The following is a 16,797-nucleotide window of genomic DNA, read 5'->3' on the forward strand; positions in this document are numbered from 1 at the left end:
TGAGATAAAGAGACTTCTTTTTAGTCTATTGTCTGTTTTTCTGAAAGGTTTACAAGTTTGAAATTTTGGGGCGTTACAGGTCGTACGCCAGGAGCGATAGAGGAAGAGGCAAGGAGGAGGAGACTCGAGAGGGAGGGGAGGAGGAGCACAGGAAGGTGAGGGCGTCCCCTCCCCTTTCGTGCTCTTAAAGGCACGGGGGAGCGCCGAATCGGGAATCCCCAAAAGGGTTTTCATTCTTGCAGAGGGGAATGCGCGGAGGCTCGCGGCTGCACGGGGAGAGAGACGACAAAAAGAAAGTTTTAATGGAAAAACCCTTAGGGTTTTATCTGAACTCGGTTCGGGTCCAGGTCCCATCCAGGTCGGGGCCGAATCTGACCCGGGTCTTAAAGGCACGGAGGAGCGCGTGAAGGTGAGGGCGTCCCCTCCCCTTTCGTGCTCTTAAAGGCACGGGGGAGCGCCGAATCGGGAATCCCCAAAGGGGTTTCCATTCTTGCAGAGGGGAATGCGCGGAGGCTCGCGGCTGCACGGGGAGAGAGACGACAAAAAGAAAGTTTTAATGGAAAAACCCTTAGGGTTTTATCTGGACTCGGTTCGGGTCCAGGTCCCGTCCAGGTCAGGGCCGAATCTGACCCAGGTCCGGATCTTTTTTTTTTGTAAACGTGGATTTTACAAAACAAGTCGGGTCTGATCCATAAGAAATCTGGTCTCAAACATAAGCCCAAGATTTCAACATGACAAACATGGATTTAGCTGAGCCCAGTATTCCTTCTAATGATGTATTTGATGATGAAGAAGAAAATTATTAAGAGCCATTACTTCATCATCATATACATTGTAGGATATACTTTTGGTATGTAATTTAGTTCTTTTATGCTTTACTTATTTGATTGATATGTTATGTTGATTTATGTAATTGCTTTACTTATTTGATTGATATTTAGGTTGATATATTTATGACAATGTTATATGTTAAAACTTCAAATATATATATATATATATATATATATATATATATATATATATATATATATATATATATATATATATATATACATTTTTGCTCTGCCGCACCCCCGCACCCAAGGTTTTTCAAAGTGCTGCACCCCTGCACCCACCCCTGCACCCACACCCACACACAGAGTTATCAGTCGAGGAAGCGGGAGCGGGAAGCGATACGGGAAGCGAGTCACTTTCAAAAATTTAGGAAGCGGAGAAGCGTGGGACCACTTAGAAGAAAATTATGAACCGTCTCGGAAGCGACGTAGGAATCGAGGGGGAAGTGAAAAAATGAAAAATGGGGAAGCGAGGGGGAACCGTGGGGGAAGCGCGTTTCCCATAAATGGGAAGCGTGTTTCTCATAAAAGGGAAGCACCCTTCCCATAAAAGGGGGATGCTTCCCCACACGTTTCGGAAGCGCGACATTTCGTGCTTCCGAAGCGCGTATCGGGGAAGCGTGCTTCCCCATACGCCTAGGCGCTTCCGGTAACTCTGCACCCACACCCACACCCGCACCCGCACCCGCACCCATGTGACATAGTGCGGGACCTAGTCATAGTCTATCTTCTACTGGATAAGACAAGATGATGCCTCAAGAATACACCATACCAATTATTGACTGTCTGGTATGTTGATCACTTGCCTATTTGGCATCTGAATGCCAGGATAATCATATATATTCTTGGTATACTTTTCTTGAACTTGTAAATCAACACATCTAAGATCGTCCCTTTCGCATACCTCAAGATTCTTTTGATAGCAGCCTCCATATCACTTTGTTTTAGCACATGCATGAACTGCGAAGCCTGGTTGACAAGAAAAACAGTCTGACCTTGTAAAAGTGAGGTAATGAAGACTGTCTAACATAGTTCTGTACTCTTTTGGTCTCTCCAAATATGGATCATCATCTCGTGCTTCACCCAACTTTGTGAAGGGACAAAGGTGTCTTGGCTGGTTTTTGTATTTTACTATTCCACTGCAAAACAAGAAGTCTTTTGTGTTAATATGAGAGCATCCCCTTGCTGGTGTACCTACACTCCAGACCAAAGACTGAAGTCTTTCATATGAAACTTTTGATTCACCTACATAATTTAGAACAATATTCACCTAATACTACCCATCACTCTCTCACTTACAAAGTTTCACACCCACCCATATATATAGGCACAAAAAAGGTAGAAGAGAGGGAGAGCCTTCTAACTGATGGAGCTAGTCCAATGACTAGAATTCTAGTCGTTGGAGTAGCCTCCAACAACTAGAACTCTTAGATAATATATATGATATATATATACATACTATATATACATACATATATACATATACTTATACAAGGAAAAAGACATCCATCTTAATAACCCTCTCAGGCTTTAATCTGAAGTAAAATGATCTGAAGTAAAATGATCAAGGTGTATGATACATAGATTCAGGTGCTGCTATCCACATAACTGGAAATGAAGGTAAGTTTCTAAAGTTTATTCTTTATTTTGGTAATTCAAATGTCATAACTGGTGATGGAACTCGACATCCCATCACATATATTGGAAGTGCTTCAATTCCTTTGTCTAATTTTGTTCCTCATAATCTCTCTAATATGTTCTTAGTCCGAAATATAAAAGAAACTTTAGTTTCTATTTCCAGATTAGCTGATGATTCAAATTCTTGTGTTGTGTTTATACCTTCTGTTTATGTCAAGGACCTTCACATGAAGAAGACATTAACTGAGGGAGAACGTGTGGGAAACATGTATGTCTTCAGAGAAGATTCATCCCAGAAGCCTGTCATTCATGTTTTGAAGACCAAATTGGAGTCTAAGATGTCTTGTCTTTTGAATATGTCTGATGAAAATAAGCCAATTGTATGGCATAATCGTTTGGGTCATTGTAGTCGCTTCTTTGTTGAAAGACTAGTTTCTAATGGCCTTATTTCTAAGTCTAGTTTGAGTTTTGAAACGAGTAATGTCATTTATCCCAGTTGTCAATTGTCGAAAAGTCATGTACTTTCTTTTAATATTTTGAATAAAGGGGCTTCAAATTTTTTTGATATTTTCTATTATGATGTTTGGGATCCTGCACCCGTTGCTTCGTCTTCTGGTAGTCGATATTATGTTTCATTCATTGATGGTTTTTCTCGCTTCACATGGATATACTTTATGAAGCATAAAAGTGAAGTTTTTTAGAATCTTTCAGAAATTTCATGCCTTAGTTAAAAATCAATAGTTAAAAATCAATTCTCTATGCCTATTGTTAACTTCTAATGTGATGGTAGTGGATAGTATTCCTCCACTGAATTCATTAAGTACTTTGAGAATAACATAATCAATCGAAGGATGTCTTGTCCTTACACTCCACAATAGAATGACATTGCTGAAAGAAAGCACCACCATATAGTTGAGAGTGCCTTAGCAATGATGCATGAAGGAATTGTTTCTTTTCATCTATGGACCAAAGCTTTTCATTCATCCATGTATATTATAAACAGACTTCCAATGAAAATTCTGGATTACAAGTCTCCTTAGTATGTTCTATTTGGTAAGCATCCAGATTAAACTATGTTACATGCATATGGCTGCCTTTGTTATGTTCTATTATATTCTATTTGGTAATTTAGTTTGAACCTAAAGCTCATGTGTGTGTGCAAGTTCATTGGTTACTTCGATGATCTTAAAGGTTTCAGGTGCCATGATATCAAGGAAAAGCGGATCTGAATATCTAGAAATGTTGTTTTTGATGAAGTTTCTTTTCATCCAGGTGAATTACCAAATTTGTCTAACCAAGATTTGGTTAGGAAGGAGTATTACTCACCTTGGCTAAATGATGAATTGTATTCCCTGCCAAATAATGATGCAAATACTCAAGAGAAGCTGGCTGTAACTTAAGGACAACTTGCTGATATGTCAAGTGAAAACCAGCAAGTTCAGCATATTGCAGAAAATCATGCTCAGATTATGGATGGCAGATTTAAAGATGGGCGTGTTTACCAAAGGAGAAACAAATTGGCAGACCCGATTGAGTCACAATCAGAGGAAGATAGAAATCCTCAAAATGAAGAAAGCTAGATGACCCACAATCAACCTGAAGTTAGAAGGTCATGCAAAGTTCGACATCAACTAAGAGTATCAGAGTATGTTCTATTTGGTAATTTAGTTTCAATCCACCAGAAGCTAAGAACGGGAGAAATATATGAGAACCTGACAGAATATCGGAGTATTGTGGGAATGTTACAATATTTAACCTTCACCAGACTTGATGTAGTTTATACCATGAACCAAGTATCTCAGTTTATCCATCAACTAAGAGTCACTCACATGGAAGTTGTGAAGAGAATCCTCAGATATCTCAAAGGCACGTTGGGAGATGGCTTACATTATAAGAGACGAAGCCAAAGGGAAGATATAATTATAGTTATGGCATTCTCTGATGCAGATTGGGTATATTATTCTACGACAATCAAAGTGCTATCAAGATATCATTTAATCTTGTCTGTCATGGAAGAACGAAGGATATAGAGATCAACATTTTATTAGAAGCAACATTAAAAATGGAGAATTAGAAGTCAAGTTTGTTAGGATAGAAAACCAAATTACTGATTTGTTTACAAAAGGATTGACAAAGCGAAGGTTTCGGTATCTTAAATCCAAGTTGTCCATGGTTACCACCACGTACAACTTGAGGGAGGCTGTTGGAATGTGAAGTCGCGATTACTAGATCATGTTGGATCCATGATCCGGATCCAATACAAGTTTTATATTTAAGTCTTATTTTGTTTTAACCGTTTTACGTTATTGCGCCTCTTATTGTATATGAGTGTTGTATTTTAGTAAGGGCAAATCTGTAACAATGCACATTGTAACTGATTTCATTATATAAAGGAGTAGAGGCTCCCTTTTGCCCTGGTTGAGGGAACGAGAGGTTACCGCCCATATTTTAATCTCGTCTAGTCCTGCAAAACTTTCAAAGTGGAATAAGGAAAAGAGAAAAATAAAAGTCCAAGGAGAGGAGAATCAGTAGCTTGACTTAACTAAGGTCTTAGCTCTTGCCCTAGCTCTGATATCATGTTTACTTTTTGTCTAAAGATTTGTGCCTTGCCTTAGAAGAAAAGGAGAAGGCAGAGAGTTTGCTGCAGCCAAAGGAGATGCCCTCAATAAGGAGGGGTGTCCATAATGTTTCTATAAAGTATAAAACTGCTCATGACCACATAATACATATTACACATGTTCCTCCTAAGTTGAAGGATTAAAATACCCCTGGTTAGATGATTAATCATAAAAATCATGATTTCTATAACAGCTTACTGTGAAATGTTTTCTTCTTCTTCTTGGCATGGCCTTGTGTCACTATACATAATGTAAGAATAATAAACAATGGACATGTGCTTGTTCTTGTTGGAACAGTTGTGACTTCATTTGAAAATGATTTGTGTTTCATATACGTAGGGTAGTGGACAGTCATGTTTTTCTGTTTTGATTACTCTTCTGGACATGTATCAGTCAGTTGATGCACAGCACCTGCTTCTTACCTACAAAAAATCATTGGTTGCTTTATTTGTGAGTTTTCTTCTTAACATTACTGTATTTTTGATATCTAAGAGCGCTTATTCTAGTTTGTCTCAATTATTCTTTAAGGTTTTCCCTGGACATTCTCTGTTTTGTTATAGCTAGGAAAACATGGCAACGGAGAGCAGTCCTAAAGGGTTCAATGCAGGGCTTGTCGTCTTGCTTGTTGTGGTTGGAGTTGTGCTGACTTTTATTATTGTGAATATTGCCCTCTATATGTATGCTCAGAAGAATGTGCCCCCCAAAAAGAAGAAGCCTGTTTCCAAGAAGAAAATGAAGAGAGAAAGGCTCAAGCAAGGTGTCTCAGCACCTGGAGAATAAATTTGCAATATCTTTTTTAGGAGTCTGACTCTGTTTACTTGGTAGGTAGGAAGTCCTTATACTTGCATTTGTGCTATCTTGATGAGAATTTTCTTTGTTTCTCATTGCTGAGACAATTCTGAATATTTGTTCAGAGTCAATCTCAACCATTAATTGAGCTAACTTAGGTTACTCTATCAAGTGATTTGATTGGCAGTAAATTAACATTTTGGCTGTGTGATTCACCAATCCCAAACTAACTTAGCATCTGCTTGATAATGTGGTTGATGCTATGATCCATGTTTATTGGCTGAGTTGCAGTGTAACCATGATTCTACTAATAGCCTGCAGGTACACTACAACGTGTCCCATGGGGGTTATCCTCCTGCTTGCCTGTCAAAATGAGAAAAAGAGAAAGGGGGAAAACTATATTTACCCTGTAAAGTAATAGTGAACTTAAGAAACACGTTTTGGGAAGGGCATTTATCTGACATTTTAAACCACATCTGCAATCAAACTATATAGAGTAAAAGTGATTGGTAGAGTGGTGAAATCTAAACTCGTTATCTAATGGTTTCTACACTTAAGAAGTTCCATGGTTAGATTATGTCACCATCATTGGAAATTACTTGGTTTGTTCTGGTTTGTGATGGCCTTGGTTATGAAGGTGCAATTGTTATTGGTTCAGCTATCACATTTGCTCTGGTTTTATGACAAGTTCATTAATTTCTAGGCTCCGATGGAGCATCCAAGTTCAGCTGACAGGGAAGACTTTAGAAGCTCACTCCTTGAAGAGAACTCCTTTTCTGAAAGTTATTGTTGATTGGGAAATGTTCATGATCATCATTGTCCAAACAGTTTATGTTCATGGAAAATCTAATTTTTGAGTCCTTGGACAAACGGAGGCCTCCGCTTGTCTGGCAGGAGCAGTTAGTGCACCTTACCTTGTGTTGGGACGATGCAAGTTCGAATCCCAATGGTATGGTTGTATAGCTGGTAGGGGTCTGCCTAACCCCAGCTTTCTCTGTCGAAACAAAGTTTTGAGTCCTTGACTTGCCTTCACCACACTGGCCCCCACGTTTCTGGTAAGGATGAAAACTGTGAAGCTTTATTGGCCTCGATGAAATGTCACGAGGTGGATGACCAAACCAGGGATCAATGTTTAGCCCGATGCTGGGTCATTGATCCAGATGCCCCTCACCGACTGGTTTAACTGTAGTTTTATGACGCATCCATACCAATAACATTGATTTCTGCTTCTGGTTTAATCTGCTGATTTTCTCATTGGAAGCTGTTTTACCATTACCTAAAAAATGCTTGAAAGCATCATATTGGCATGCCTAAAATTTGTTGCCAACCAATGACTAGTTTGTTTGGTAACCCTGCACGGTATAAACATAAAGAAGTCAATGTGTTTTGCTTCTCAGGAGCCAGGTTGATGTGCCTTACAATTTTGCTCTTACCTTCTGCGCATCTTGAGATGGACGGTTGGCTTAGCATGATACCATACATCAGCATTTCATAAACTGAAAATGAATGGTCAAATTTATGCATTTTTGTTAAAATTCATCTGATGACCAAAATCATAAATTGTCAACTTTATTAGGACCTTTTTACCCTTTGCATGTTCAAAACTCACAAAGTTTACACGATATATCACTCCGCTCATTGAATATCACAAACTCTCACTTAAAATGAGGTTCACATGTTTTTTTTTGGTGGACCTCAAGAAGTGTGCAAAAAATTATGTTATGCAGTTTTTTTGTTTAATTGTAAAATCACAAATACCTTTGTAAAATCTCATATTTTATACCAAAGTCATGGGAAACAATGTGAATATCCTTTTCCCTTTCTTTAATTTTATATCAAAGTCATGGGAAACAGTTTGACATCTTAATTTTTTTGAAGAAAATAATTGCAATGTTATCTCATGGCTGCTCGAGCTGTACTCCACCAAAGTGTACTAAGTGGTAAACCAAAATTTTTAGATTTTTTTTTTCAAATGATTCATGCAATATCCAATACAACATGTAGGTCATGTGTGAGAGATAACATACTTTAGACCTTCTTGTCTATCTGAGATAACTATTAGTTGTATTCTCTTATTATATTCATCGAAGCGTATGAGTTCTTCTTTTAGATGCTTCAAAATCTATGTCCATGAATTCTTCAACTCCTTATCAACAACCGTAAATGCTATAAAAAATACCTCATTATAAGGATCAATACTATAGACTGACAACAATATACTCGCATATCTTTATTTTAAGAATGTTTCATCTACCATAAGAACTTAAGGAAATGCTATAAAAAATACCTCATTACCAAGATCAATACTATAGACTGACAACAATATACTTATATATCTTTATTTTAAGAACGTTTCATCTACCATAAGAACTCAAGGACATTATTTTAAAAACCCATTGATTTTTTATAGAAAGAATAAGAATAAGTACTTAAATTAATCTTTTTTATTGGTTTCAATATACCCTAGCGATCCTCGATTAGCCTTTTTCAAATGATCCAAATAGATGAGAAGCATCCTGAAAGACTCTTCAAATAAACTATATAGTGTTTCTTTAGTTCATTGCTGTCCACACTATGCTTGTTTATAAATATCATCTATATCTTCCTCGCGACTGATGTCATTCATGATTTCTCTTGGAGTTATCTTCGGGTTATCGTGCATGCGTTTGTGAATAACACTTGAAATCTATTTGAAAGATATTTTTTTCACTATAAGGCTGCTTAATGATCTACCGTATGCATGCTCACTTTGATATTTCTTATCCTGCTCCGTGTACTTTTGTGCAATGAATCTTCTAAGGGCAATCCACTGTCATCTGTGGGTTATTTTTAGTGCACACGACAATGACTTTGTTTGAAATTTTGCTTTATAGTTATTCCTGTTCACATGATCTTTCAAAAACTAATGACAATACTGCAGATTATTAAACCTTTTGGTAAAAGTAATTTCTCGATCGTTTGAGCCTGTTGTTAGCCATTGGAATTGTTTACAATCATTAAACTGTTTGTAATGTAAGTTGTCATACAAACATGATACCTCAATTTCAATGATTTTTTATTGATTTTCATTGTAGTAGAATCCATCAAATTAGAACCTATTCAACCACGTCTCATTAGTCTAATAACATAAAATAGTTATACTGCCCAACACATATTCATATAGTATACAACATACCAAGGGTTCGATTTCTCAAATGCCATTTGTCTTATGTCATCACTGTCTTTCTCATCTCTCATCGACATGGTATAGTTTTTATCATCGATATCATTTGATTCTCCACTATCAATATGATAACTACTACCATTAACTGACTATTATTGAAATTTATCGTATCTATCATTTTTATGCATTCAAGATTAACCATAAAATTTTTACATCCATCATAAATTACAAAATCCAACAACTTGTACCTAGTTTTGTCATCTGCCCAAGAAGACTGAATGTCATTTAAATTACTGCGATTAAGATCACTTACACTAGTTTTTCTACGTGGTTCTACATCCTCTGCAATGATCCTTTGATCATGTATAACATCATTTTTTTTGTTCATTATTACATGCATGCCAAACATCTATATCCCTAATCAGTTCAGGCAATTGCATGTCCTCCATGTGCCTAAGTTGAATGTTTGGCACGTCAATATCGTTCACTGTTTGGGATAATTGGATGATCATCAAAGGATTGAGCTTGATAGATAGTGCCTCAGGTAGATGCATATTCTATACTTTTTCTTTAGGTTTGTGAGCAACTAAGTAAATATCACTCTAAAATAACATCGATTTCATATCATCATCGTCCAACACATCCATCCATATATTTTGGCTATCTAGGTTCAAAGAAAACTGTATTGAAGGATCATTGACACTCACATATCCTATTTTATAAGACATCAAAGCCATAAATTTCTTATAGCTATTGTTTTTGGAGATGATTATAGATCCTCAATTAGGGTGATCAGTGTCATGATAGTGCAGTCTTACCATTTCAGAGTCTATCATTAACTGTCTACACCAACCACATAATATATCATCCATCTAATAAAAATAGCATGTGAGAAAAGACTCTCTATATACACTTTATATATTCAATTAACATAACTATCTATAACCACTTTGAAAACCAACTACTCACAATAACCCTTTAACCTTTATTCAATGATTGTGTACAGTAAACCTTAGCCCCATTATACCAAGACAAAAATATTGAATATTAACTAAAGGACAAGCAAATAAACATAAATCAACTACAACATAAACAAATATATATCTATACACAAATTACCTTAAACATAGTAAACCTTAAACGATAATTTCGATGATAAATATTAAATAAAATATATAAAAAGTATTCACAACAACAACCAAACACAAATGCACATGAAGCTATTAAATGCTTATATTTTAAAAAAAAAGTTTGGAATGAAATATAACAATATGCATATATATATATATTTATTATTCATATGAAACTCATCTTTTGACCTAATTGGGGAAGTCAATGAGAATGATGATACCATAACCTTGTTGAAATGCAAATTTTTTTTTTATGAGACTCACCGCAAGAGGAGAGAAAAAATGCTTAGGGTTCTACAAGGAAAAGAGTTACGGTTTTTTTCTAGAAGCAAATGAAAAAGAGAAAAAAATGCATAAAATGATTATATATAATATTCAACAAAGCATGCAAAGTTATGCAGGTTTGCATGCCAAAAATTTGTGTAGATCGATACGTATTTGCGGATCTCTAGGTAGGAAATTCACATATTTAGGATGAACGCATTTTTTAGAACTTAAAATATTTGGGAAGAACTTCACATATCTAGAGTAACTTCGTATATTTGGAGGAACTTTTCACATTTGGAGGATATATATACCCACTTTGTTAGGTATTTGTGAAGTTTTGAGGTTTGAGTTTAAAAAAATGTTCGCAAATATTATTATGCAAATTTTGTGATATCCGTAAAAAAAATGTGTTGACCTTCTTTTAAGTGGGAGTTTGCCATACCTGATGAGTATAGCGATATATTGTGCAAACTTCGTGAGTTTTGCACATGCGAAGGGTAAAAGGTCTTAACAAAGATGGCTATTTGTGATTTTGGTTATCAGGTAGATTTTGGCAAATTGTGAGGTTTTTAAGAAAACACGTCACTTTTACTGTACAGTACAATCATTTTCCATTTCAAATCCGAGCCTGATTGAAGTCAAACCTGGCTTGACCTGACAATTGTCGGGCTTTCGCAGCTCCAAAAGTTATCGGGCCTGCTATCGTCCAGCCCTTCCCGGCTTGATGTCCACCCCTATTTCTAATGCCATAATCTTGTATACCAATGACATCACGTGATGTGGTTTGAACTGCTAAAAAAGCGTTGTTAATATTTTTTTTTTCGACAGAAAAAGCTAGGGTTAGGCAATGTCACGGGCCTATTTTCTTCAATAGGCCAGCACGACGTGGCGATCCTTTCTTACCGCCGCAAGCCTACTTGTCAGCTCACTTGCCAGTCGCGAAAGCTTGTAATCAAAGTGCAAGAGAGCAAGAGAGAATAGGGAGAGAAGAATTGCAATCACAAGAAGCAATCACAATGAGGGTGAACAAAAGAAAGCTCAATGCATTTGATTCATTCACAATTTTGCTCGTAGGCTATTATAGTTCAAGTATATGGGCTGCCCCTTCGGGGTATTGATTCACCTGAACCGGGCAGCTTACATCAGGCTCAACAAAAGCAAAACAGACTCTAAGCACAACTTTAAAATGTAAGTCACAAGGGAACATGCTTTCCCCTTCAAATCATGAGTCGTCCTCGGTGCCATCTATTTCATGGTAAGCCCTCACTTCAACCGGATAGCGGTTGTTCATCCAGAATGCTGGCTCCCACGTAGGTTTCGCTGTTTTCTCCCACTGCACTAAGTATTTCTTCGCTTCGCCCAAGTAGTTGACCTTGTGGTGAAGGATCTGACTGAGGTGCTTTTCGGCCAATTGTGCTGCTGGGGCCCTTTGCATGATGGGAGTGCGTTGTGGCACACTGCATTTCGAATCTCCATCGTCTGGATGGAATTGCTTGAGGTTGCACACGTGGAACACTGAGTGCACTTTGAAGTCCGGGGGCAACTTCAGCTTGTATACTAGCTTGCCCACCTTCGTTGTGATGGTGAATGATCCTTCATACTTTCTGAGCAGTCCGCGGTGCCGCCCGCAGAAGATGCATGTGCGACCAAGATATAACTTCACCAACACTTGGTCCCCAACTTGGAACCCAGCGGGTCAATGATGTTTGTCCACCCACTTATTCATTCTCTTTGTTGCCTTTTGTAAGAATGCCTTCGCCAACTCATTCTGCTCATGCTAGTCGTGAACAAACTGATAGGCGAAGGATGACCTTCCCTTTTCTTGTGCGGCAAGAGTGTGTGGGGTCAGTGGTTGCTGCCTCGTGGCTATCTCAAACGAGCTATGGCTTGAAGACTCGCTCTTCTGCAGATTATAATAAAACTATACCACATCAAGGAGATTCACCCAATTTTTCTGATTGACACTAACAAAGTGCCTAAGATGTTGCTCAAGTATCCTGTTGATGCACTTTGTTTGCCCATCTGTTTGCTGATGAAAGCTTGTTGAAAACAACAAATCAGAGCCAAGTAGCCGAAATACTTCACTCTAGAACTTGCCCGTGAAGCGAGCATTGTGATCACTCACAATGTTCTTTGGTATGCCCCAGTGCTTCACCACATGCTTTACAAACAACTCTGCAGTCTTCTCTACAGGGCACTCCTTAGAAGCTGGGATAAAGGTGACATACTTTGAGAAACAATCCACCACAACTAGGATAGAACTGAGGCCCTCTACCTTTGGCAGACTAACAATGAAGTCCATGGAGATGCTATCCCAAGGACGTTTTGAAATTGGTAGAGGCTCAAGAAGACCGACAACCTTCTGGTTTGTCCCCTTATCTTGCTGACAGATGAGGCATGTTCTCACATACCCCTCCACGTCGTCTTTCATCTCCAGCCAATAGTAACCACGCTTAAATAGTGCTAAGGTCTGCTCCTGACCAGGATGGTTGGCCCATAGTGTATCATGGCAAACAATTCTCGACGGAGGCTTCCCCACCGCGGCACGAAGACACATCCCCCTTTTGTCACGAGGAGGCCATCCTGTAGCCAAAATCATCGAGTCTTCCCTGCCTACGCCAGAGAAACAAGGTGTTGCGTTGTCGGATCCTACTGCGTAGCTTCGCAGATACGACTCAATAATGCACCCTACAAATTCACTTAAGAAGGTTCCGCGCACATAGCTACTAGTTCAGCCCTGCGGCTTAGGGCATCCACCACAACATTGGTCTTTCCAACCTTGTACTGAAAGGCAAAGTCGAACTCAGCCAAAAACATCTGCTACCGAGCTTGTTTAGGCGTCGGCTTCTTCTGTGTCTGAAATAGTTTGTGGCTACGTTGTCCGTCTTGACGATGAACAAGGCACCCAAAAGTTATTGCCGCCAAGTCCTGAGGCAGTACACGATGGTTGTCATCTCACGTTCATGCACCATGTAACGCCTCTCTGCATCCTTTAGCTCACGACTCTTATATGCAATCAGGTGACCCTCCTGCATAATAACTCCACCGATGGCAAAGTCTGAGGCATCAGTATGGACCTCAAAGGGTTTTGAGTGATCAAGAAGTCACAACACTCGCTTCCTCACTAAGGCTTTCTTCAAGTCGTTGAAGGCATCTTGGCACGCTCTTGTCTAAAGCCATACCCGATTCTTCTTCAACAAATTTGTGAGGAGCGCAACAATGAGGGAATAGCTATCGATGAAACACCGATAGTAGTTTGCCAAACCAAGGAATGACCACAACTCTAGGACTTTATTTTGCAGAACCCATTCCTGGATGGCTCTTATCTTTTGCCCATCCATGCACAACACACCACGCCCCACAACGTGGCCAAGGAAGTTAATCTCCTCCTTCTCGGAGAGACACTTTTCTCATTTGACATATAGGTCATTTTCTTTCAGTACTTGAAACACCATTCGCAAGTGCCCGACATATTCCTCCATGTTGTTGTTGTAGATCACGATGTCATCCAAGTAGACTACCACAAACTTGTCTAAGTACAGGTAGAAAATCTGATTCATTAAGGTTATGAATGTGGCTGGAGCATTCGTCAACCCGAATGACATTACTAAGAATTCGTAAGCGCTATAACGGGTGACACAAGTTGTTTTCGGCTCATCGCCATCTGCAATCCTCACTTGCCAGTAACCCGATCTCAAGTATAGCTTTGAAAAGACTCGGGCACTGCCCAACTGATCGAACAAGTCTGCTATTAGTGACAATAGGTACTTGTTCTTTACTGTGACCTTGTTTAGCGCACGATAATCCACACACAATCGCTTGTGGCTGTCATGCTTCATCTAAAATAAGACTAACACGTCAAATGAGGCTTTCGATAGACGAACGATGCTTGCATCCAACATCTCATCTAGCTGCCTGCGTAGCTCTTTCAACTCAGCTGACCCCATGCGGTATGGAACCATTACGGGAGGTTTCGCTCCCGGGGTCAACTCAATCTTATGGTCGACCTCACATCTTGGTGGAAGACGCTTTGACAATTCTGGAGGCATCACCCCCTTAAACTCCTCCAAGAGTGGGGTTAGGGTCGACGACACTGTTGCTTTCACCTTCCCTTCTTCTGCGCTCATGACAACTAAGAATGTCTGCTCCCCATGCTTGACACCTTTCTTCAATTGCATCGCTGATAACACTGAAGACTTGCCTTTCTGCGTAAGACACTGCACTGTGTGGGACATGTTTGGCCCCATGATCATCAACGTGTTAAACTTTGACAACATTATAACATTTTGGCTCCGCAGAAACTTCATACCCAAAATCATCTTAAAATCATCCAGGGGCATCACAGAGAAGTTGTTTTTGCCAGCTCAACTCCCCACTTGGATAGCCACATCACTTGCTTAACCAAGGATGGGCTTGGCCTCATAGTTCACCATTTTAATGGTCATCTGCTTTGGCCCGGGCTTCAAGCCCAACCGCTCTACCTCTTTCCGCGAGACAAAGTTGTGTGTGGCCCTGGAGTCTACCATTGCTGAAGTAGACTTTTCATTTGTAATGACTTCGAGATACATCGGTTCTTTGCTAACCTGCATGTTCTCAACTGCGTAACTTCTACCTACGTTGATCGACAACATGACTCCCATCCGCGGTTGCATGGTCTCAGTATCACTGCATTCTGCCTGTGCAGTATTAGCATGTCTGTCATCCTTCACGAGGCGCTTTGGGCACTGCCTGACGATATGCCTATCACCACAGAATTAGCATGTCACAACCACACCCTTGTTGTTGTTGTTATACTTTGTGTAGTTCTGTTTCTTGTCGGATTGATGGCATGTCGACGCTTCACCTTTATTATCGCATCGTTCATCCTTCTTGCCTCCGTGGTCAGGCTTCTTACCGACTTTGGTTGATGGGGTGAAGGGCTTGCGCTGAGTGTCAACTAAGCGCTCGGTTGCCACATGTGCATATTCCAAAATACAGGGGTTGCTCCTTTCCACTTTAGACTGTGCCCATGGTTGAAGTCCCACAATGAACCAGTTGAGCTTGTCCTCTTTTGGCATGTTAGGCACCTCCAGCATAAGCTTTTGGAACATTCTGACATAGTCGTGCAACGAACTAGTATGTTTAAGCTCGCCAACCATCTTGTACGCCTGCCTCTGCGCATTTCTTGGCATGAAGTAGTTGCGCAGCTCTATTTTGAAGTCGTCAAAGGTGTCTATCATGCATTGACCCATCTCCATGTCACTGCGCTTCTGCCTCTACCTAGGGATAACATCTCCATCGAGTAGAACTGCTACAACCTTGATTCTGAGATCCTCAAGCGTCACATTTTGAATGTCCAAGTAGTCTTTTACTTGGAACAAGAAATTCTCAATGACCTTGTTGTCGCGAGAACCACTGAACTTTGTTGGTCTTGGCACATCAATTCTTGATGACCTCTCACCATTTCCTCCATTTAGGGTCACTGTCCTCTACAATGTGTGGCTCTTCAACTGAAGCTCTTTTACTTTAGTCTGCAAGTCGACCACTGTAGTTGTCAACGAAGTGACATGTTCCATTATCAAGATCACCTACTCTTGCAAGCTCACCACCACATCATTCAGTCCACCGAATGATTCAACTGCACATGAAATCGCTTCTTCGTGCAAAGTCACATCTTCCACCAGCCTGTTGACAGTTGCAGCTATCTGCTCTTGGCCATGAGGTGAACCCATCTCCTCAGCTTCGACATCTGCCTTGCCTTTGGTGTTGCGCAAGTTTTAATAGGGCATCACAATGTCTTGCTCACGAATCGTAGCCTGTCGATGCGTTTGTCGACATCGACTCTAGAGTCCCTTCCCCAGCACAAGAACAGACTCTGGTACCACTTGTCACATGCCTATTTTCTTCAATACGTCAGCGCGGTGCGACAATCCTTACCGCCGCAAGCCTACTTGTCAGCTTGCTTGCTAGTTGCGAAAGCTTGTAATTAGAGTGCAAGAGAGCAAGAGAGCAAGCGAGAATAGAGGGAGAAGAATTGCAATCACAAGAAGCAATCACAACGAGGGTGAACAAAAGAAAGCTCAACGCATTTGATTTATTTATAATTTTGCTTACAGGCTATTATAGTTCAAGTATACGGGCTGCCTCTTCGGGGTATTGATTCACCTGAACCGAGCAACTTACATCAGACTCAATAAAAGCAAAACAGACTCTAAGCACAACTTTACAATATAAGTCACAAGGGAACAGGTAGACCCCTACTAGTTATACAACTATACCATAGGGATTCCAACTTGCAACGTCCCAACACAAGGTGACGTGCACTAACTGCTCCTTCCACACAAACTGAAACCTTGTTGGTAAAAGAGTTGTAAATAGTT

The 16,797-nt window shown here is 39.7% G+C and overlaps 1 protein-coding gene across 6 annotated transcripts in view; it reads left to right on the top strand.

The window, feature by feature from the left end:
* Positions 1 to 6,103, top strand: part of LOC149820859 (DNA-binding protein S1FA-like) — a 41,857-nt gene extending 35,754 nt beyond the window's left edge. For 3 of the 6 annotated variants that reach the window (XM_089983684.1, XM_089983685.1, XM_089983686.1), the window contains one exon: positions 5,654 to 6,103. In XM_089983684.1, the coding sequence (XP_089839810.1) occupies positions 5,660 to 5,869 (210 nt within the window). In that variant the 5' untranslated portion in view covers positions 5,654 to 5,659 and the 3' untranslated portion in view covers positions 5,870 to 6,103. Of the gene's footprint in view, positions 1 to 5,428; positions 5,541 to 5,653 lie in introns of those variants that run through there. The other 3 variants (XR_016426792.1, XR_016426793.1, XM_089983683.1) reach the window with 2 other exon arrangements.
* Positions 6,104 to 16,797: the final 10,694 nt, after the last annotated feature.

This window comes from Nuphar pumila, chromosome 12, assembly GCF_984573655.1.
Source record: "Nuphar pumila chromosome 12, dmNupPumi1.hap1.1, whole genome shotgun sequence".
In the NCBI taxonomy this organism is placed as follows: domain Eukaryota; kingdom Viridiplantae; phylum Streptophyta; class Magnoliopsida; order Nymphaeales; family Nymphaeaceae; genus Nuphar; species Nuphar pumila.